Source organism: Motacilla alba, chromosome 2 (assembly GCF_015832195.1).
Source record: "Motacilla alba alba isolate MOTALB_02 chromosome 2, Motacilla_alba_V1.0_pri, whole genome shotgun sequence".
In the NCBI taxonomy this organism is placed as follows: domain Eukaryota; kingdom Metazoa; phylum Chordata; class Aves; order Passeriformes; family Motacillidae; genus Motacilla; species Motacilla alba.
This window is the reverse complement of record NC_052017.1, coordinates 108,797,152-108,819,981: the sequence shown is the minus strand read 5'-3', so window position 1 is coordinate 108,819,981 and position 22,830 is coordinate 108,797,152. Positions and strand designations below refer to the sequence as shown.

Genomic DNA, 22,830 nt, shown 5'->3' with positions numbered 1-22,830 from the left:
TTAACCGCCCTAGTTCACCACATCATGTGGGTGGACCATGGAGAGAATTCAGTGAACTTCACAACAATGGCAAATATATGTAAAGGACTAGGTTTGGATTTTAATCCAGCATAAAAGCCAACGTCATTGTCCAATGAGAACGGTCTCTTGTTTTTTTTTTTTGGAAAGACAGGGAAATTTCCAGAAAGTTGACAGATTGGAGAGTTTAGTCAGGATGATCAGCATCTCTTTTCAGGTTTCTTCTTCTCCTAGTTATCCCTAGTCTTTTTTTCTGTTTGCCTTGGCCTTCCTGCCTTTTGCTAGGTATGTTTAAGTCAGCTGTGTTTGGTCCACGTGTAAAGACAAACAAGGAAGCAGGCACTTTGATTTCCTTCCCAATCCCTCTCCTTCCTGCCAGCAGCAATCACACAACGTTAAAGAGTTGTCATCTTCATCTGATTCTCTGACCATAATGAGCAGTCAGAAACCTTTCCACCCTGATGCTCTGATAAAGGCAGTCCATCTTTTCCTTTCTTCCCCAGGCTGGCTGTGCTTTCACTTTTACATGAAGCAGTCCCCTGCAGGTAGACTGGTCTGAATACAACATATGTTATTTCTGTCATTTTGACTTTTTAAATTTCCCTTGAATATGTTCTGTGACCGTGCAGCAGTCCTCCGTCTTCAGTAACAACATTTCTGCATGTCAGCCAGCATTTAGGCATACTGATAGTTCTCAAAACCCTTTGAACATCATTATTTATGTACTTTATCCAAAGGGAAGTCAAGTGGAAGGAAGGTAGAATGGTTTACTTCAAAGTCAGCATCAGAGAACCCGGGTCACTCCAGTCCCCAGCCTGCATTGTTTCTGCTGGAATAGGTCATATTTCTTTCTTCTGTGTTTTCTTTGGCAGTTCTGTGGTGCTCAGTTGTATCAGCCTTTCCTATACTGAATGATACTTTGTCTTTCCTGAGGAAATTAATAACAAAACTCATGTTCCTCTTTTCCTGATATGTCTTTAGAGTCTCTGAGAACTTCTCAATCCTTCATATGCTGGAGTGTTTTATCCAGTTTTCTATTTTCCAGGTTGGCTACTTATAAGACAAACGGTATGATTACAGCTCACATCAGAGGTTCTTGGAAGAAATTTTCAAAGGCTTAAATGTCAGCTTGAGTACTACTAGATGCCTAGCATACATTGTGCCTTTGGAAATATGGTGTCTTTCAAGTAAATACATTCAATCACTGTAAAGCTTTTACTTTTTTGAAGAATGATATTAGAAGTGAAGGTTTTCTCCTTCAATTTACCCCAAAAGAGTTGGTAACTGAATAAAAGAAGTGATGTTTGCAAAAAAATGTGTGAAATCAGATGGACATGTTGTCTTGATAAATGCTTGTTCTAATTTTTTCCTCCTCCTCCTTTTTTTTTTTTTTTGTAGTTGTGAGAATAGTGCACACTTATGTTAGTCAAAAAATGTGTCTTGATGAGCACTTCTTGGCAGCCCTGATAAATTTCATCTCTCTTACTCCATTTATCCAGCAGTTAGGGATGCTGCAGCTTCTGCTTCAGTGCTGTGTCAAGGATGGTTTCAGCACTGCATTGAAAAGCCTGAGCAAGCATTAGCATATTGCTAAGCCACTAGTCTTTATATTACCCACTAGACAGGTGTAGTAAATGTGGTAGATGTATGTAGAAGTTGTACAGGTACACGTATGTACATGCATCTATGCATCTTCCTTAAAGAAACACATGGATTGCACAGAAAGATGATTTTAAAACATAAATTACATCTATATTTTTCATCCTTAGACCCTTTTAAAAGGTTCAGAAGCAGGAAAATATGGTCACAAGGGAAGAAAGATTCACACACAGAAAACTTGGCTAGTTGGTATGACTATCCAGCTTTAAGCCTGGATTTAGGAGATTAATTCAAGGTGGTCATACACACTGCCAATAAACCACATGTTTTACACCTACAGGGAAGTAAGAATATAGAAGTGAGAAACAGAAATACAGCGAAGAGTATTTTTCTACATGTGACATAGCAGAGGTTAGCCACAACTCCCATTCTGAGGATGATGCGTGGGAGTTCAACTGTGCAAGTGCCATTAATGGCACACGCCTGCGTGTCTAAGAGCAAGACAGAAGTCTGAGAATGAGTAAAACATAGCGGGTGAAAACGTAGCAGATTCTCACAATGATTGCTTTATTTATGTGTTAAATATTATTTTCTTCTGCACTGCCATTTGAGATAACTTTCAAGAAATGTCAGCCCTCTTTCAGCACATTTTGTTTTTGATTACAATGTTGTCAGCTTCTCCATTTACACAAGTGTTACTTGATTGTTTCTTCTATTCCCTGTGCCTTACTTGTAAATGGGGTGTGTTGTAAATTCTGGATAGCTTTCTATTCCTGTCTTCCCAGTGCCTACACATCTTGCTGTGGTGTATCTTTGAAACAACTCTTTTCACTGCATTCAGTCTGTTTGTGCTAAACCTCCCAACAGTCTTTCAGCTTTTCTTGGCTGCTCTCTGTCTTTTGTTATGAACTTGTGAAAACACCCACCTGTCTGGAAACCAGGCTGTTCATTTCCTCTTGCATACACAAAGATGCCTGAAGCTACCTACTCATCTTCATCCTCAAAAATGCCATTGGCAAACAGTTACTTCCAGGAGGAATCCATAAGTGTTACCTGAATGTCCTCTTCCCTGCCTGTGCTCAGCCAGGATCTTTTGTTGCTGAAAACCTGAGTGGGATGAGAGAACAGGGCACAACCCCCTTGCAAAACGCTGAGGAGTGCCCCTTCCTCAGAGGGGAGGGGGCAGAGCACTGAGGCAGTGGAGAGCTGAGTGAGAAGGCAGCAGGTGTAAGACATGAGTTACCCCATGATCAGTGCTATTTTCACAGAAGATGCTGATATCAGGCTCCTGTGGGGACATCTTAAAATAAAAGGTGCTGGCTCCTGGAGATGCCACTCCTTGCTACATCCTTGCAAGGGCATCAGAACCTTTGACTCAAAGCCTTCCTCCTGGATCACAGAGCTTACCTTTTTCCAAGTCATCTTTCAACTTGAGTTACATATCTTTACAGATGGCTTGAGGATAACAGTTCCATTTTGCAGCAACTTCTATTGCTTAGTTCCAAGGCAAAACCAAAAAAATATTTCAAATGTTTTGGCAAAACCACAGTCACATCAGAATGTCCCTTCTCTTCTCAACATCTCTTGTGGAAGAGGGTTGCAGTTAGAGCACAATATTTTAGCTTGTGAATTTTTCATGTATGTCCCAAGGGGTATTTCACAGCTCCACCAAACAAAGTTTTGTCAAGCTTTGCAAGGCTAACTGCAAACCAGAAACTGCCTAGCTACAAATGACAAGTTGCTATGACTTCACTAGGTGATCACCAGAATGTAGATACATGGGCTTAATGTCGCCCAAGAGGCTCTGCTGCATTTTGAGTCCATCTCAGCCTATGGGCTGCTATGCACACACATCTGGTCCAGTAGGAACTGGGAGCTGCCTTGTTCTGTCTTCTGTCCAAAGCAAGTGTCCCACCTGGCTAGATACAGATTTCAATAAAGTCACATCACCAAAATGTTCTCACCAGACCTGTTTGTGTAGGTCCCTCAATACTATATGGCCACTGTCTCTAAAAAAATCAACCATCTGGAATAACTTTAACACAAAATTATATGTCGCTGTGCAAATTCAGTGCTCCTTGCTGTCTGGTTTTTAGTTAATTCCGGGTAAAAGTTGTGTGTTTATTCTTACCTACTTGCTCTCGGATTTATGTAGCATTAATGGGAGCTAGGCACGTATGGAGATGAAAATGAACTCAGGTATGTTTCTAGATTCTTACTTTGGAAAGCAGTCCCTTTTTCAGTGGCATTTATGTAAAATGGGTTGAAAACATGATGGCAGAACTCTTCTAGCTGGGTTAAATGTAACAATAAAAAACTCTCATTTAAATCCTCCAATTTCTTTGAGCGATTGGTACATTTTATTAATTTTCTCCTCTCAAATGTTATTAAAAGGCAGTTTCCTTCTCAGAAGTGTTTTGTACACAATTATTTGCAATACAGATTTTTGAAGCCTGCCCTAGCTTTCTCCATTTTTCTAAGTTCTTTAGTGGTGAACATTTTGCATCCTCAACTTTATTTGCTGTTGTATGTTCTTACTGTGTTGTAGAGGCTCATTGTTTATAGGAAGTCATTCTCTTTTCAGTTTTCCTCTATTTTCTCACAGCTTAAGTTCCTTCCTCCCTTCCCTTCCCATCCCTTTCCCCTTCCCTACTGCCCCCCCACTCCGCTACCTTCCCCCTTTTTAAGACAGAAATAAAATTTATTACATACTTGAGAAAGGTTTTCTCTGAGCTTTCTGTCTCATACCAGGTGTTGTATGAGCTACTGCTTTGATTTAACTGAATGCTGGAGTATCTGCAGGAACAGACTAATATGTCTTTACAGGGATGGGTTTTGGTATGTTGTTTTGTCATATTTATATATTGTGATTCTGCTCCCAAATGGGGATTGTGCTACTATACAGGGTATGCAACTGCAGAATGACTGTTCACACCGAGAAAAAAAGTGTTAACAAATTGAATAGTAATGAATTAACCTGCAGAAAAAGCATTTTGCCCTAGTACACAGAAACCCTGCATAACTAGAGCATATAATTTTAAATGAAGCAGGCTCTAGGAATGCCTCAATGGATGTGATGTCGACAGTAGCTCATAATTCATGGATATGAATTATGGCTGAATATCAGGAAAAAACTTCCTGACATTGAGATCTATTAGGTTGTGGAATAATCTCCCATGGGAAATGGTGGAAGTCCCATTGCTTACAATCAGATGGAGCACTGGGAAAGGGACAAATCCTGGCCTGGCCTCAATCTTTTAGGGCAAATTAATTAATTGCTTTAACATATGCCTTCCTGTCAGTCTAGACAAGTGGTCTCTTCTGGTATTTGCCAGGCAAGAGCAACAAAGGCAGCTCCACAGCTGTGCTGCCTCTGCTTGTGAATAGATCACCACAGGCTGGAAAAAAGGGGTGTCTTTGAGCCCCTCCAGAGCTGTTCTGGAGAATTACTCTGATGGCTTCTTGAGGGCTGAGTGGGAAATAAACTAGGCTGTGTTTTTGGCATGGAATGGTGGCTGGTTTCCTGCTGCAGTGCCCTGGACTAACCTGCATGTGAGGGCTTTGGTGGGCGAGCAAGCCCAGCACCCCGGCTGTTTGGCATGAGAGATCCCACTCAGGATCCTTAATGCCACAAAAGGGAAAAGGAATCTTTTCCACAGTGCACACGTCTGTTTTCCATGAAGTGGGTAAGCTACCCGAGCACTCCCTGGGCTCAGCAAACACTCAGAGCGGCCAGTGGCTGATGCGAGTCTGTCGTTTGCAGCAACAAATTATGTGTGACTGAATCATCTTAAAAATTCCCATTTTATTACAAGTAGATAATGTATTTAATGCACACTATTTAGCTTTAATTTGGGAGGGGGGGCGAAATTGTCAACTCTTGAGATGGCTGTGGCTAAAACTATTAAATCAAGCTTGTTTCCTTGTGAGCAGAAACTGCAAGTAAATGAAAGTGATGGTTCTGCAGTGATGAAATTAATGTATATGAGTTCTGATTATTTTAAATATATATATATATATATATATATATATATATATATATATATATATATATATGTATATGTGGATTGAAAAAAAGGTTTGACTCCAAAACTTACTAGAAGATGGTAAATGTTCCTCCTAGGCTAAGCAGCAAAGGGAGAATTGAGAGAGAAATGTGCTTGCACCACTTTGAGGTGGGGAGGCTTGGCAAATTATGTTGTTAGAAATCATTAAAATATATTTAAATAGAATTACCATGATGAGTGATGTATGAGCCATGTTTCTTCTCCTCCTTCCCCCCCCACCCCGTTTTACATGCAGAATAACAAAGTGTGTGGCTCCAATCTGTACTCAGCAGCAGCTGCTTGCTTGTTGGTCAAGAATTGCAGCTGCTGTGTGTGCACGGCCTTAACCAACACACACACCATATGTAAAAGATACTTTTCTGATTGAAGGGACATGAAAAGAATGTCAAAGAGCTGCAGGATCAGAAAGAAAGAACCAGATTTGGTTTTTTTCTTGATTATAGACTAACAAAAAATAAGTCCAATTAAAAAGAAGTCTTCTGCCCTCATGCATATGAAAGGCATTGTGCAGGCATAACTAAGGCAGAATTTGACTCCCAAATTAACTCATTTGCTGGATGCAAAACTGAAAGAAAATCCTTATGTCCAGTTTATAAGTGTATATAATGAAAAACTGCAACAGCAGAAAAATGTATTCATATTATATCTCTAATTCAGCAAAGTATTAATCACACTGATGTTCAGCAGCCTGTTTAAATACATGCTTAAGTACTTTACTAAGTACTGCCTGTAAACAGCTCTATATGATGGTGCATTAACGTAGGACAGAGTTTATCTATAGACTCTCTCCAGAGGACTGCAATTATTTTAAGTACCGTGGCAGCCAGTAGCACAGAGCAGGGTGATCTGTGGTGTCCAAATCCCAGCCTTCTGGCTAGTCCCCGTGCAGCCCTTGTCTCCCAGCTGCATTAGCACTAATGTCCGCACCAGCTCGTTTAAACTTTGTTTTATTCAGCAGAATCACCACTGCTGGAATCAGCTGGGCATTTATAGGCTCCCATTAACTTCAGCTCTAGGAAAGAGAGACATGTTCAGGGCAGAGATGTCCCATGTAAGGGTTTATCCTATACTCAAGCCTCCAGCTTAAGTCCTATTAATGTGCAGGATGTTTTAGGGGTTTTCTGCACCAGGAGATATTTCACCCAGCAAGATTGGAGCCACTGCCCTTTTTTTTTGTCAGCTCCCATGCTGTCTCTAGCACTGCTCCAAGAAATGATCACTTCAGCACTCAGAAATTTGATTTTTCTTAACTGCAAAGATTTACAACGTCGATAAAGCCCTGACATAGCATCTGTATTCCTGAAGCCATGATTTGGCTTCACTCCAGCAGCTTTATTTTAGCAGCTTGGCTTTTCCTCAGAGAGGCAAGGCTGCCATGGAAAGGGATTTTTCCCCCCCAGGTAAAGCATTGGTGCCCACCTGAAGCAGTTGCAGTCACTTCAAGACTTTGATTTGAAACTTTCAGTATTGGAAAATAATTCATTGTCATCAGAGAAAATAATGGAGGGAAAAGTGTTCTGGGTTCACATGGCACAAAGAAGTGTTGTTCAGTGGGAATGAAGCTACATCTTGACAGCATGTTTTTTACCTCTTCTTCTGGAGTCCCTAATTACTTTTAGCAGTATGCAAAAAATGTTCTTGAGGGCTCTGTGTTTCCCCTGAGGTTCAGAGGTTTTGCAGGGTGCTCCAGGGTTAGGCTTCAGTGGCTGCTGGAGTGGCCCAGGGGTGCAAAGCCAGGGATGGGAATCCTCTTCCTCTTCACAAAAGCAAGGCTGCAAAAGTAGCACCCAAGTGGGGAATGAAGGATTACACACCAGTTTTGGGTGTCAGGAGCCCTACAGAGGGTGCAGACGGGGTTAAGGAATGACTGGTTTTGGTTGGTTGGGTTGGACAATGAGGGCAGACACCAGAGCTGCTCACAACTCCAGAGCTGGAATCCTTCTTGGGTGGCCTCCAGAGGCTGGCACGAAAATATTGGGCAAGTGTAGCAGGAAAAAAAAAACCCACACAAGTAAAGGAGAGTCTGGGCTATTAGAGGTGAGCAAAGAGAATGGTGTGGACCAAATTCATATCACTCTGTGAAAACTATGGGTGAAATATATTAAGAATTTAATATCTGTTCTACTTATAAATGATTTGTGGTTCTCCAGTAGAGCAACCCACAGACAGATACTAAAAACTGGGAAGAAATATTCAGTTTACCCATTTTTGATCCTTTATATATGCCTTTTTAATGCATTTTTTTCCTGCCACTGGTGGATACAGTACTACTGTACTCGGGCCCTTGACCTGGTCCAACTGGGACCTTTAAAAACAAAGGAGAACTCGAGAGCACACCAGTTGGGGCTAGGTCAGTAACATGAAGTTAGTTCAGTTATCACTACACCACACCACAACAATTTTGGAACTCACAGTTCTACCCTGGGACTGTCTCCTCAGAGCACAACAATAATGCTGCCCTTTGTCATGGGCCCAAATAAAGCGTAACTGAGTACCTAATTCTGATTACTTCAGGGAACTTGCTGCAGAGTTACATTAGCTGTGTTGCCAACAACTTTATCTCTGATCTTGCACATTTAGTATATTAAGACAAAGCTGTGTAATTCAACTGATTGTTTTCAAATGGGAGGTTTTGATCTTATGGTTGAAAATTAAAAGACAATTGAAAGCAAATTGAGGAAAGTAAATTGAAGGGGCATCAAGCATATGTAGTGTCTTGGATATAGTGGTGTGGATTTTATTTTTTGAAAATGTTTTGGATTATCAGCACTTGTACTGTAGAGTAGAGAAAAATAACTAAGCCTTCATGGTAATATGATTTGAAGGCAAAAATTTTGTAAACTTGCTTAGTATTCATTTTTATCAAAACTATGTTTATGCACCCTGGTGCTGCAATAGGAATGAATTTATTTGTGAAGATCCAGTGAAATGGATCTCAGCAAGTGTCCCAAACAGTTGGTCGGACGTTCCACATATTGCAGAACACCAAAAAGTACTTTATATCAGAAAACAAAATAAATCAGAGGAGTTACCATTTGAAAGCTTACATACAGCTGATCTTCTCAGCTCTCTTCTCAGACTTAATGGCTAAGATTTGACTTTAAGGACTCTACAGGATTTTAACAAAGTTATTTCTGCAATATATATTCCATACTGCTTCTTGGGATATGCAGAGTCAGTGCAAAATTGCAGGTGGTTGCTATTCCTGTTTGTTTGTCACCTGTGGAAGTTTATTGAGTCTGGATCTTTTGTAATTCTGTTGTGGCCGAAGGATTGCAAGAGATCCAGTCAATCTGCTTTTACCCGAGGTAGCATCCAGTAGTTGAGCCACAATGCCTGCTAGTGCTGTTTTCCTAAGTGGTAACAAATGTAAGGTAGAATGTGCTCATTTAAACAATGTAATCAGTGCTTAAGGTAGTTTAAGCTAGTGGCTTCTTCTAATTGTAAAAGGCTAGGAACAATTACCGCAGCCCAGATGATAAGTGGTGATTTCCTCAAGCACAGTGCTACACCAAAGCAATAGTGTTGATCATCTGCTCGTGCTCTGTAGTATGAACCAAAAGTGGTTTTGTCAGTGGTAGCCTAATTTGTGTAAAAACACATTTATTTTAGCCAGATGTGGATCAGCAGTCTCCATATTAATATATATGATCAAATGCACTGCACTTGGGATTATATTCTGTCTATTAATTTATATAAACACTTCAAACTCCTTAGGCAGAATTGGTCTGCGTTAATGTCCAGGAGTGATGCACTGCACAGTTTATCAGCATTTTTGCCATGAATTAAAAAAAACCAAAAACACAACAGCTCAAATGCACTTTCTTATTTTATTTCCTTTGTGTTTCTTTTTCTGCCACATTTTTTACATCTGCTTCTCTTTGTGAAAGTCCAAATTCATCGGGAATGAGAGTTAAATTGAGTTTTCACCTGCAGGGTATGTGACAGGACACACTGTTGGGCAGGCACATATCTGTCTGCCTGTGCTCCTCTCCCAGTTCAGAACTGAAGTACAGTCCTGCCAAATCCAAGTGCTGCACTGCCACTTGGGTATACTCCTGCATGTGGCTCTTTCAAGGTGGTTTTTGAGACACTTGCAGGGAAATCAGTCTGTGCAGTATTGTCTGTGACAGACTTCAAAATTCAAGTTGTTTCATTGCTGGGGTAAAGAGGAGAATGGAGGGTGTGGTTGGTTACCCCTGCCTGTCCTGCTGCCCTGTTTGGAGGAACCCCAGCAGCTGCTCTCAGGCAGTCTTCCTCTGCTGAGCAGAGGAGGACTTTCCCCATTCATACCATAAAGGAAAATAAAAGACTGACTTCAAAGTCATCCTGGCTTTTTGCTCTCCTTCTCTTGGCCATGGAGAAGGAGTCTGTAGGAGCTTACAAGGCCAGGCCAGGTCATGAGAGGGTACTGTGCAGCGGATCTTGGGTATTGGTATTTTTGTGGGAAGCTGAATAAAGCTGGATGTTGGGAAGGAGTGTTTGGTTGTATTTTATATACTGGTTTAATGTAAGCATTGTTATTGGGATGTATGGTGCCTTCAGAGGGACAATTCTTCTTATAAGCTGTTGGGGAAGAGTGAGAGAAGACATAATTCAGCAGTGGTGGAAATGCAGGTAAATACAAGTCCCTTCTCTCCCTCCTGGATGGACTAGACACGCTTCAGCTTCATCATGCCTTCTCCAAAAGATCATTCTCTGGGAAGATGAGAAGAGAGCTGTAATCTGGCCACCATTATGCAGTTCAGTTTGGGACTAACTGAGTAAAGCACTGTCTTCCCATTGGAAAGGACTGACTCTTTTAGAAATGATTTTTTTCCCTTTAATTCTGTAGTTATCTTTTTTTGTGTCACAGTTTCCTCACGTCCTCTTTCCTCTTCCTTACCCTGTAATGAGGAAGCATGCTCTTTGCTAAAAGCGAGCATGTTATTTTTACCCAGCTTCCAGATCATTATTAAGAAAGAGAGGGAGAGAGATTTGGCAGTGTGTTGGTGGGGACGGGAACTGTGCCTGCTGTATTTCACTGGGACTGGCTCGTGGACTGGAAAAGCGGATGTGTGTGGACTGCCAGGGAAATTGCTGACTGATCCTTGCGCAGTCTGGGTTCGAGGAGCTGAGACAAGACGAGGCAAAGCAGGTATGACTGATAGCCGTGCCAAAGCCTGAGCACCTGCCATGCCCATTTCAGGCAGCGGGGGCTCCGCATCCGCCAGGATCGATGCACCGAGCATTCCCGGGGTTTGTGTACTCCGTTTGATTTCTTCCCTTTCACGCCGAACACGAGGAACAAGCAGAAGTTAACTGCTTGGGAGGAAGCTGGCTATGCCTTTTTTTTGTGCTGCGTTTCACCTCTTTTGTTTTTTGGTTGGCTGCAAAACCTGAAGCCAAAAGATGATTGAAACGCCTCTCCGCGGGGAGGGGGGAGCCGGGCACGCCGCACCCCATCTAGCGGCTTAGCCTCGCACTGCCGGCGGGAAGGAAATGCGGCAGCAGCGGGAGGAAGAGGAGGAGGAGGATGATGAGGATGAGGGTTCCTGCGACTCCGGCCATGGGCTTCGTAGATTTCGGGCTCCGCGACACCTACGTGGGTGATCCGGAGATGCTGAAGCAGCAGGAAGGTGTTAGCTGTCTGTCAGACCTGGGGTGAAGCACACACGAGGGACTCGCACCCAGCTTGGAAAGAGTGTTCGACAGACGGCGATGCTAAGCCCTCTGGAGTTCAGAAATGTGAGAATTAAGCTGCCTCTGCAACCTTAATTCGGCCTCTGTTTGCATAAGCACTAAGATTAAATCTCCAATGATATCACACACTATTCTTTGCCACACATCAGTGCACAGAAGGGACTGTGCTGAATTTCTGCTCACAGCATTTCTCCTCTGGTGTTCAGCAAGTAGATCCTGTCTGTCACATGCTTCTGAAACACTCTTCAGAAGATGGAATTTTTTCACAAGGTTTTCTTCACAGACTTCACAACAGAGGCCAACTGCTTCATAGGCATTCATCGTGGCATTTTTGTACCATCCTCTTTGTGAGAAGCATGGTATATCGTTGCTCCCGTTGTGCAGATGAGGAACAGAGGTGTAATGTGATTTAACTAAAAGGTATCCTTTATTTTGGGATGACCTATTTCAGGACCCCTCAGACCATGCTTTCCAGATGGCCTCTCCCACCTACTTCTGTTACAGCAGTGAGCACAGAGTGCTCCTGCGTATCACACACAGGGATCAAATCAGGCTCTGAAAATGAAGCACAGGTAATCGGTGTCCTCAGAACAGGAGAAATGAGTAGCTGTAGAAAACAAACAGGTTAAACTGAAATGAAAATATACCCTCTTCTTTTCAGGATCGTTTTTCTGCCAGGTTCTGGTTTTGAAAGGACTCGCTGGGGGGTTCTGGATTGCCTGGGCTGTAAGAGGGGCAGGGCCACAGCAACCCTGGGTTAAAGCCATTTCAATGCCTTGGTATTACGTGCTGAGGTTGTAGTTTCACAACCATTACAAGCTGATCCAAACTGGTGCTGCTGTTAATACATCAGTCCTTCCCTTCTTCTCGTGGCCTCACACTCCTGCTCACTCCAATTTGTGTGGCCTGGCAGGAAAGCCTAGTAGGGAACAGATCAGGGTTAAATTCAATGCACCTTAAAAAAATAATGTGTTTTCTCAATTGTTTATTTCTTGGCTTCATGCATGCATCAGCCATCACAAAAAATGATGGATCCTGAGACAAGAAGGGGCTGAAGTGTTTTTTGCAGTGACAGTTTCCACAGACCGCTAGTGTGCATGGGACTGGACCTTCAGAAAGGTTCTCCTAGGAGCCAGGGGGTGTAAACATGACTGGGTTCCACCCAGATGTGCTGACAGGAGAGGAATGTGAAGACTGCAGGACTTAGAGTTCTGGGTCAGTATGTGCTGCTGTGTTTGCAGATTTTGCTGTCTCTTCCTTCAGACACAGTACTTTTGGTGTGTCGCCTCTGACCTGTCCTGATCCGTCCCTGCCCTTTTCAGCTTCGTTCCTTCTTCAGTTCAGTCTCCACCAGAACCTGGTCCAAGCCGTGTTTACTAGCACAGCAAGTCCCAGTTTCATTCATGCAGACTCTGTGTCTCAGTCCTCACTTTTCCTTCACCTAACTAACTGAAAATTATACCATCCTGAACAATTCTCTTTGCAAAATAAATGACTTCAACAAAAGATGCAAGCTGTTTGAGGATACTTAAATATATTATTATATTATGAAATACACAGTTAGGTATATTTTAGGTCTTTGGGATTGATCACAACAGCTTTACTTTAGTCTGCTCTCTGTGTTGAATCCAGCAGAGCCAGCATGGCCAGTGACTTGAATTAACATGACCTTTCATCCTGTTTGTCAGCAGCCCACGGCCATGCACTCGTGTGTGATCTGTGAATTATTTGTGATTCTGTGTGAATGTGGTTCAGCCCATGAATTTTGACACCTCTTGATTTAAATAGCAGCTACTTGTGCAGTGATACTCAGCTTGGTATTCACTTTTGAGAAACGTGGTTTTCGGTCTGTTTCCTGACTGGATGCTTTCTAAATCCACAAAAGGTTTTTGAAAACGCAGGGGTATGAGTACTTACATGAAGTGAATTTTTGGGATTGTTATGACTAAGCATCACAACACATTTTTCACAACTGTTTTTTTTATGAAAATATTAAACAGCACTGTTTCCATACAAAACAGAAGAAAATTAACATAAATTTAGTCCACATCTATTAATGGATATTTTTTTTCAGCTATACATTCTGATCTTGTCTTCTGTGTATAGATTTACAAAGTAATTTCCTGCCCTGAATTTGAAAATTTTCTGTGGGTCTGTCTCTCCCTTCCTTAGGAGGTCAACCGTGCAGAGAGGTCTAGGAGAGAAACATCTCTGCCTTTTTTCTGTTGGAGAAACCAGTCTTTGGTGCTACCTAATTTATGTGGTTAAATTCCTGTGCTTCCCTCTATATTTGTATTTGTCTAGCTACTGATAGACAAATGTGGACAGTCCTGCTTCTGCATGCTGTGATTGGGCGTGCTGGAAGTTAGGCATGTTGGAATTTCAGGCTTTTCTTCAGATAACCATATGAAGTATATATCTTCTGGGAAAGGAAGATTTTTTTTCCAGGTGGTAGGCATTGGACAGATCCTTCCACCATCTTCTGCCTTAGGTCTTGTGCTTTAGGTATAGGCCGGACTTTCTTGTAAACAAAACCTTTCATTTGCAAATATTGAAGTATTTAAAGCGAAAACTTGAAAAATTTGTAGCAGTGAATTTGTAGCAGTGAATTCCATTTCATCTGTTTTGAATGAACTTAGGTGTATCAAAACTGCTCTTTTAATAGGGTGAAATATGGGTATATCCTTCCTCCATGTAGAGTTTTCCAAATGGAAAATCACATTTTTATTTCCCTGGAATGACTCCAAGAGTTAGTGGGAAGAAACAAAACCCTAAATAACCCTAAAATAGTATGTCAGTCAAGAGCTGAGAGCAGAGTAGGAAGCAGTGAGACTGAGAGAGAAGATTGTGGAAGACTTAGGTTTTGGGGTGGTAGGGGCCAAGCAAGATGAATGCCTTTAAAGAGATGGGCCCCCGAGCAGCATCAACAGGATCCAGCCAGGGAAAAACAAAGAGGGGCTGTGATTGTCCTGAGCTTGGAAGGTTGCCTTCAGAGGAGACCAGGAGAATGTGTGCATCTCAAGGTCAGATAGAAATTGGGCCATAAATGAATACAACCAGTCACAAGCAGTTGGGTGTTAACACCACTCCTGGTTACAGTCTTCTGCCCCGTGGCACTGCTGGAGAAGGGAATGCATGTCCTTGAGCTGACATCTTGGAGGATCTGAAAGCCCCCGCTGGGACAAATAGTATTTCTTTCCAGAGCTTTCTGGCAACTCTGCAGTGGTTTTCTCCCATCAGGGACTATTCATCATTTCGTCCATGAGAAGCTTTTGTTGTGCAAAATGTCACATCATGAGACTGGTATGATGTGACGAGATGTCATTTCCCAGGAATACATGTTGGGCTCCATTTCAGCAATTGTAAACCCAGGCCTGAGTAGGTGCACAAGATATTCTACTGGGGGGCAGCCATCACTGAGGTAGCATTGCATGACTCGTGGTGGTGGACAAGTGTCTCTTGATAAATGCTCTGTGGAAATCTGTGGGGCATCTGGATGTCGAGGGGCAACCTTCAGCAGGTCGGTGGGTAAGCAGGGAGTAATAAAACAAGAAAAATTGTCACTTTGTACCTTTCCACAGGACCATGCATTACATCCTCTGCTCCAAGTTGTGCCAAGATTTTTGTTGTATTCACTTACATGAGCTTCTCAGACCTGCATCAGCAGCTCAGCTCAGTCATTCCCATGGGGAAGGCAGCAGGGGAGCACAGCAGAGTGTGCATAGGCTTTCTGTGCACTTCATGGGCAAGATTGTGTCAGGTTTTTAATACAGGAATATCAGTTTTTAAGGTGGGAGTGCAGTATTTATCTACCTTATTTAAACACTGTTGATCTAAGTAAACAGCTTTATTCAAATGAAATCCAAATGGGCGCTTGCAACTTTGAAAATGTATGAAATGTATAAAATTTGTCTATGCAAGCTGCCAAATGTATATGTTGCTGAAAACCCAATAAAACATTCTCTCGTAGGGAGAATTTCACCTGTGGAAACAGGTCTGTACTCAGAACTTGTGTCCAAGTAACTTTAAACAATTTATCTCAGGAGGGAGCTGAACATGCCAGCTATTCCTGATGTTATGTTTGCCTGATCTGTTGTGTCAGCCTGAATTTAAGTGTCTTATTTTAGATGCTCACATATGAAAATTTTAGCTCACTAAAACAACTAAACCAAGGAACTTCCTGACCTCTGGAAAAACCTGGCTGGTGTTAAAAAACCTGTCTGAATGTATAAAAGAAAAACTCTTGACATTTGAATGAAAAAAAAATTGTTAAGAAATATCTTCACAATGAGAAATATCATAATTGACATGAAATATCATTCACCGTGTTGTGAATGGACTTTGATCTGCTCAGATAACTCTTTCTTGGTGCTTATGTTATCCTGTAGCCTCAGCAGAAGTATGGACTGTATCCTAGATGAACTCAGCAGCTCTGTGCCCATCCTACTTGTGATGGCTTGAATGAAGTTGCCACAAAGGTGGCATGGGAAGGAACAGGTGGGGAGGTTTCCAGCTGAGCTGATGATGTTCTCAATGGTGCAGCTGAACCAGAACTGTATCAGTTATATTCCCTCAAAGGTGACTTTGAGGCACAGTGCTTCATCATAAAACTTCCTGCTTATGGTAACTGCTGTTGGATGGTCCTAGCCTTCCCCCAATGATTTGAGCTCAGACTCAAGGCTGGCATTGGTATGTTACTAGAAAAGACATTTTGCATGTATTTCCTTGAATTTGAGGTGACAGAATTCAGTCTGGCCAGGAATATTAAGAGGGGTCTTTTCCATCTATGTTGATCATTCATTCTCTTAACTTTCTTTCATTATCTTTTGAGTAGAAAATACCAGTGGATGAATATCTGATGCCTTTAAAGCCAGTGCAAAACTACCATCACGTTCACGGAGGCTAGAATTTCATACTTGTTGTGGTCAGTCTTTCCCCACAGTTATTAAATAACAAACAATTGAAGAGAACAATTCACAGAAGAATCATAGTGTTTATTTATATAATCTCCTTGGTGAGAAATAACAAGTAACATTCTGTAATAAATGCATAGTCCTTCTGCAAATGATGTATGAAACACAGAAAGGTGAACAGTATCTGATATTTTGTTCTCAGGAAATAATTGGACCAGCTGTGGTCTGCCCAGCATTTTGCTGATAGGGTTGGGAATGAAATGAATATTGTGTTTCTGCATGAATATTGTGTCTCTGCCATGAGCAAATCACAGTCTCTTAAAGTGAGTCTGTAGGTGCCTTCTGTACTGGAAAGAGACATCTCTCATTGCACTGCCCTCTTCAGAGCTGTGGAAATAACCAGTTTTCAAGAAGCTGTAGTTGAATATTATGTAGTCAATAGGATAGGCTGTTAATATTGTGGAAGGTCATTATTGAATCTGTATGTCCTCTGATAATGACATCTTTGTTCTGGAAACACTCTCTTGCGTCATCTGCACAGGTCATTAGAGATGCTGAGCATGACTTCTTGGTGTGTACTGAGTCTTGAAGGGGCTATGCTCAAGCTGTGTAGCAGGTGAGGAAGAGATTTCTTGGCTTTCCTTACAGTACCTCCAGTATCTTAAGCAGCTGACTGCTTCAGGGCAGCGAAAAATCTATGGTGTTGGGTTTTTTTTGTTGTTGTGGTTTGGTTTTAGGGGTTTGGTTTTTTTTTTTTTGTTGGTTAGGGGTTGGGGGGTTTTTTTGGTTGGTTTTTTTTTGTTATTTTGACTTTGGGTTTTTGGGGGGTTTTTTGAGTAGAGGAATCAAGTAGAATTTCTGTAAGGATTTTTTAGCAGAGCAGGGGAATTGGTATAGCCTGTATCAAAGATTTCAGATCTCCTGGGACCTGAGCTCATTCTCCTTCTGTCTTGAGAAGTGCTATTGTAGTTTTCCCTTTTTCCCTGGTAGTTAGTGTTGAAGCGACAACAGACAGGGAAAGGTGTAAGGAGGAGGAGGAGGAGGAACTGATGACCCTTTGATTAATTTGTGGAGAACAACCAGATGCTGTTTCCTAAATGTGCAATAACTGGCAGAAACTAAGCAAAACTGGGTAAGACAAAGAGCACACATTGTTGCATGTTCGGTGCATGAGGTGTATCATGGAGGTGCCTTTGAAGCATCATTGCATCTGGTTGAGCTCACAGGCTTCATAGTTGAGAGTGTTTAACTTCATGAGCATTTGGCTTGTAAACTGTAGTCTCTGATTTTGACAGTAGGTCCCAGAACATTGTCTGGTACTTTTTATTAACTGAGCTTTGGCATATGTGAGGAATTTCTTCTTGGGATATCTGTCCTAATATGCAGTGCTGCTGTTTCCTCCTCCTCATCTGTATCTGAAGAACAACTGAGTGTCACCTCCTGCACAATGTCACTGATGTTTGTGTAGTGATGTATTTCTTAGCAAACACCACCACAGTTTTGGACTCCACTGCCTTCCAGATCATTCTCAAGTATAAATCTTCCATTTGGTTTTGACCTAGACAGCTTTGCATGTTACATATCTGCACCTGAGAAATTTCTTCCCACCTTACCAAGCGTCTCCTACCCATCGTACATCAAATGCATGGGAAGAAGGCTGGTGGGAGTGCCGTCTTCAGCAGGGCTGTTTGCACTTGTTTGTGCTCTTGGTGCAGGACAGCATGGGCATCCTGAGCTTTGGGAAAATGTGTGTGAGGGGCAGGGACTTAGGAGAGGTGGTTTCTGCCCACTGCAACTACTCTATTTATATCTGTCTATCTCACATATTTCCCTGGCACCGATCACCTTGGCATGTTTCTCAGATGACCATGGCTTTTTTTTATCTTCTCCTCTTTTTAATAGTGTTTTTGCCTTCTTTTTAAATTGTTCTTTAATAAAGTTAAGAATTTTTGCCTAGGGTTTTATAAACATGTGTTATTAAATTTTAAATCTGTTTTGAAAGTGCCTCTATCCTACTCCCTCCTAGTAAAGTGACCTTTTTAAATGGAGGGAAGTGGGTTTAGATGACAGTCATGATAAATGCGGTCATGTTCACTCAATAAAATAAGGCCCAGTGCATTTGAGGATAAATCAGTGAAATGTACAGCCCCACCTGTCTGTCTCCATCATTCATTTCCACTGTCACTTTCACAGTGGCTGATGGATCACAGTTGCTGTAAAATTAGACAGCCTTTAATCTCATTTCATCCTGATTAGCTTCTCCTTACCCTTTCCCTCTAACTCACTGACTGACACGCTAAAAACTCATGCAGGGCTATGTTTGAGCGTGGCGTACAAACTTCTCTTCAAATACCCTTTTTGTGGGGCAGGCAGGTGTTCCAATGAGTTGAGATACAAAAATGAGAAGATGGGATTTTCACACTATTAAAGCCAAACAGCAGACAAAGACTCATATAAAATTAATTAAAGCAGCAGCTTGGCCAGACTGTGCAATGGGCCAAATTCTCCCTGTTGCACCCTGGCAAGCCCAGTGAGTTTGAGAAGATTGTTTCTACCAGTTACTGAATTTAGCATGCCCATTGCCATGTAATTTTGACTGTTGTCTATGAAAAGTTAGGTCCTATCTGGGTGTATATTCACAAGAATCGTGTTTTTTAGTGCAAGTTTTCTGTGCTCTCAAGGGATATTTTATAACAAAAAAAAAATTGTTCATTTGTAGTTTTGATATCTGTGTATAACTCCCAGTTCTGAGGGGTCATGGAGAAAGACTGTGAGGTGGTTGATTTCTCAGTTTCTCTCCCTTCCCTCTTAGAAGTCCACGGTGTTGTTCCATTCTCCCTGTTTTGTCCAGCTCCCTTCAGTCCCATGGGTAGATTCATGAGACTAAGAACAGTTTTCCCCAAAGCTCTGAGAGAAACAAAGGTCACAGTAAAGGTCTGCAGTGTTTTATTGCAGTCACCTTTCTTTCTGAAGGCCAAATACTACCCTTCTTTCTAAGGCAAGCTTCCTTTTAGCTTTCCCGTGAGTTATGGACAGTAGTTTGGGTCGTTTGGGCCCAGTCCTGCATCAGTGGGAATGTTGCCATCAATTTCAGTAGGAGCCAGGATTAAGCCATTAGTTTTCAAGGTTTAATTATCATAATAATTACAGGAGTCTTATTGCATACCTTATATGCATGGTAACAGCAGAAAAGCTTAAAGCAGAATTTCTTCCTCTGCTAATCCTGTTTGTGTCAATATGGTGGATAAACACACATTTTGGTCAAAGTGAAAACACATGTTTTCATGTGTTTTGATGTGAAAAATATGCATGTGTGCTGCCTGCAGACAGTTTTTCCTATAAATGCTGGAGCTCTTCAGACTGACCAATAGGAGAGGTTGAGGGTGCAACCAGCAGCTTGGACCTAATTGGAAACCATAATAGAGCACGGTATTACTTAAAACTTGAAGCCCTTACAGACTGGTCCTAGGGAGTCTCTTCTTGAGAGGAAAGGTCCCAAAAAACATCTAAGAGAGGCAGCAAATTTCTCCTGAGAGACAAAATTCTTTATTTACTACAAGCATACACAAAATCAAGAAAATTTCTATGGTTTTGAGAGAGCAGATTTTAAAGTAGGAAAATGTCTAAGACTGAAGAGTGAGATAATGATTATATGGTGTCTCAAAAGATAGCAAAAACAGACTTCATTCTTTCATCCTACTGTAGGAATCTCTAGGTAGTATAAAATCTTTTGCAGTGTCTAGTATAAGATTAGTTCCCAGTTAATATAAATTGAATCAGTAACAAATAACCTTAATTAATGAACTTTCACTGTACCTGGCTGCCTAATTTAAGATCTGCTTCACTTACATGACTTGTAAGAACACAGACTATGAAAAAGATATTTGACCTTCACTAGAAGCTAAAAACATACCTTATTTATTCATCATTGCCTAGGCAAAAACTTCAGTAAGAAGCTTAAATGAGCCCACTTGATCTTTAAGAAAATATGTCCTAAATAGCAAAGCTGTGCCTATTTCTTATTATTATTATTTGCATATGCTATACTGCACAACTGCATTCTGAGAAAAATAAAAGATAATAAAACAAATGAAATGAGAGATATATCACCCAAAATAATCCAAGTGTGAGATAGGCTGCCTCTTTTTTTTTTTTTTTTTGGCATTGGCAAAAGAGCACAAAGTAAGAGCTGGCCCTGAGTCATATTGATTTCCCACTGCACTGGTTTCCTAAGTGCTCTGTTGATCCGTGTCAAGCAATAAGTTCCCTGCCTGTACATGCACATCACCTCCCCATTTGTCCTCACCTAGATTTAAGGTGCCCATATGATGAGCTGAACAAGGACATCATTTTTCCTACTGGTGCCACTGGGTCAAAACTACTCTATGTGGTATAGTAACTAATGCTGTATAAGTTTACATTTTCCATATAATATCATAAGTGGGTATATAATATCATTAAAGTGGGTATGGCACACTGCAGTAATATGTGTACCATGTACATGTAAGCCTGGTTTTTGCATTTTACCATTTGCAGTGGAAAAAGTAAATATTAAGAAATAGATGTTTGCATCTGTAACTGGTCCATAGTAATCATGATACTTCCCCCCCTAAAAAAGGGGTACTGCAAACCTAATGCCACAGTTTTGATCTTTGTTAACAAAGGGCTTCCTGATTAGATGAATAGAAGATGTGTGATCGTGCTGCTAATGACATTGTACAGGAAATTAAGCGTATACATTTGGAAAAGGCATTAAATCAGCAGGACCTTAATTTAAAAACTTAAAACTGTATGGAAATGCAGCTTGTTCATTGCTGTGTAATAGAAAGCTACTGAACATACTGACTCTTCTTGTGGAAACATTACCAGCAGAACAAAGCATGGCTGAGGTTTTTTTAATGCTTTCTAGCATGCTAGGATTCCTAGCATCTGCTTATTTTCAGGGAAATATCATGCAACTGGACCACTTTTTACAAGTTCTTTTTAGATCAGCATGTACGGTACTTGGGCAGGTGAAGAGGCACTGAAGGACCAGAATTCCTGATTTTTTCCTTAATTATTTGCAAAATTGAATTGCGTAAGTTTACTAATAAGTGGCTTTGTCTGCTGCTAAGTCAGTGTTTGTACATGCCTGGGGTGACTCATATTATTTCGTACAGATGGTAAAGAGGAAATATTTGATAAAATCAGTGTCCTGAGCTGACAAAGAATTCTTGCTTTGTTTGCAGTTATGCCATACAACAGTGCCCATCACTGTGTCGTGGAAGTGGAAAACTTCTTGTTCGTGCTGGGAGGAGAAGACCAGTGGAACCCTAATGGTATGTATAGAATACTAAAAGGCAAAGAGAGCATCTGCCTTCCTGTGCCTCACTGTCTGTCAGGTCAGCTGATGTAGTGATTAGCAAGGAATTTTGAGGACCTTCAGGACCTAGCCTAGTATAGGCTACTCTTTGGTATTGATGTAATAAATATCTGGTACTTTAGCATTTAGCATCTCTGTCATTCATCAGCTCCCACATCCCCTGAGAAATGCCACAGGCAGCAGAACAGACTCTTTCAAGTGCATGCACCAGGCAGCAGCTGTTAAGAATTTTAACCTTCATTTCCAGGCTCCTTCCAGTCATAATATAATAATGCAATTGCAGTAGATGAATGCTTCTTTTCTATTGTCAAACAAGATACTCGCAGCTCAAGTTGTTAATGTGTTAATTATCTAGACTTTGAGATTCTTAAACTGATCCTTTTTTCAGTCTTGTGCAAGAGCTTCTCATATAGATTATCTGCTGCTACCTTCTTTCATTTGATTACTTCATAAATTTACCGCAAAGAGAAATTAAACAATTTAACAGGCTTCTGAGCAAAGCAAAAGGAGAATACCATGTCTTGCAAAATTCACAGAATTGTCAAGACATTGTTAAAAAGCTTGCACATGAAGAAAGAGTTGTAGTTGTAGCAGTCTGTGTAACAGAGATAATTATGACTGAGAAACCATAAAACAGCTTGCAGGTACACATTTTTACTTTAAAACACCAGAGGATCCAGCTGATATTGCATATACTGCATATATTTTATTGTGAATGCCCCATTTCAGCATCTGCACCAAACCAAATTATAGAAAATTGTTACATCTGTTCACTCCCTAAAACCTGAGACAAACAATCCAGGCCACCCTATAAGCATGTTTCTGGTGTAGTTAAGAATATCACTATATGTCTTAGGAGAAGGGCCCTTAGTTCTATTGTTGAATATTGTTAAATATCTTTTATTTGAAGCAGGAGACGGTGCAGTATCACTAATGACAATTTCTTTTAGGATCATTGGCCACATCCATCCAGTGAGGACCCTGTTGTATTTGGTGGTAGGCATATGGACAGGCAGACCTTGTTCCAGACAGTTTATAATTAAATGGCCATGTCACATGAAGGGTAAAAGAAAAGAAGTATAATTTTAAAGATGTGTAAACTGACTTGCAAGGTGATGGAGAGATGGTAGAAGGGGTACATATCTTGCATCAGAGATAGGAGGCAAACACAGTTGTTTGTGAGATGAAT

The 22,830-nt window shown here is 41.2% G+C and overlaps 1 protein-coding gene across 5 annotated transcripts in view; it reads left to right on the top strand.

Moving 5' to 3' along the window:
- The window catches only part of KLHL14 (kelch like family member 14), a 60,513-nt gene that overhangs the window by 21,675 nt on the left and 16,008 nt on the right, over positions 1-22,830 (top strand). For all 5 annotated transcript variants that reach the window (XR_005255859.1, XM_038128371.1, XM_038128369.1 and 2 more), the window contains one exon: positions 21,508-21,597. Coding sequence is in view for 4 of the 5 variants with exons in the window: in XM_038128371.1 (XP_037984299.1) it covers positions 21,508-21,597 (90 nt within the window). In the remaining variant the exon portion in view is untranslated. The remainder of the gene's footprint in view (positions 1-21,507; positions 21,598-22,830) is intronic.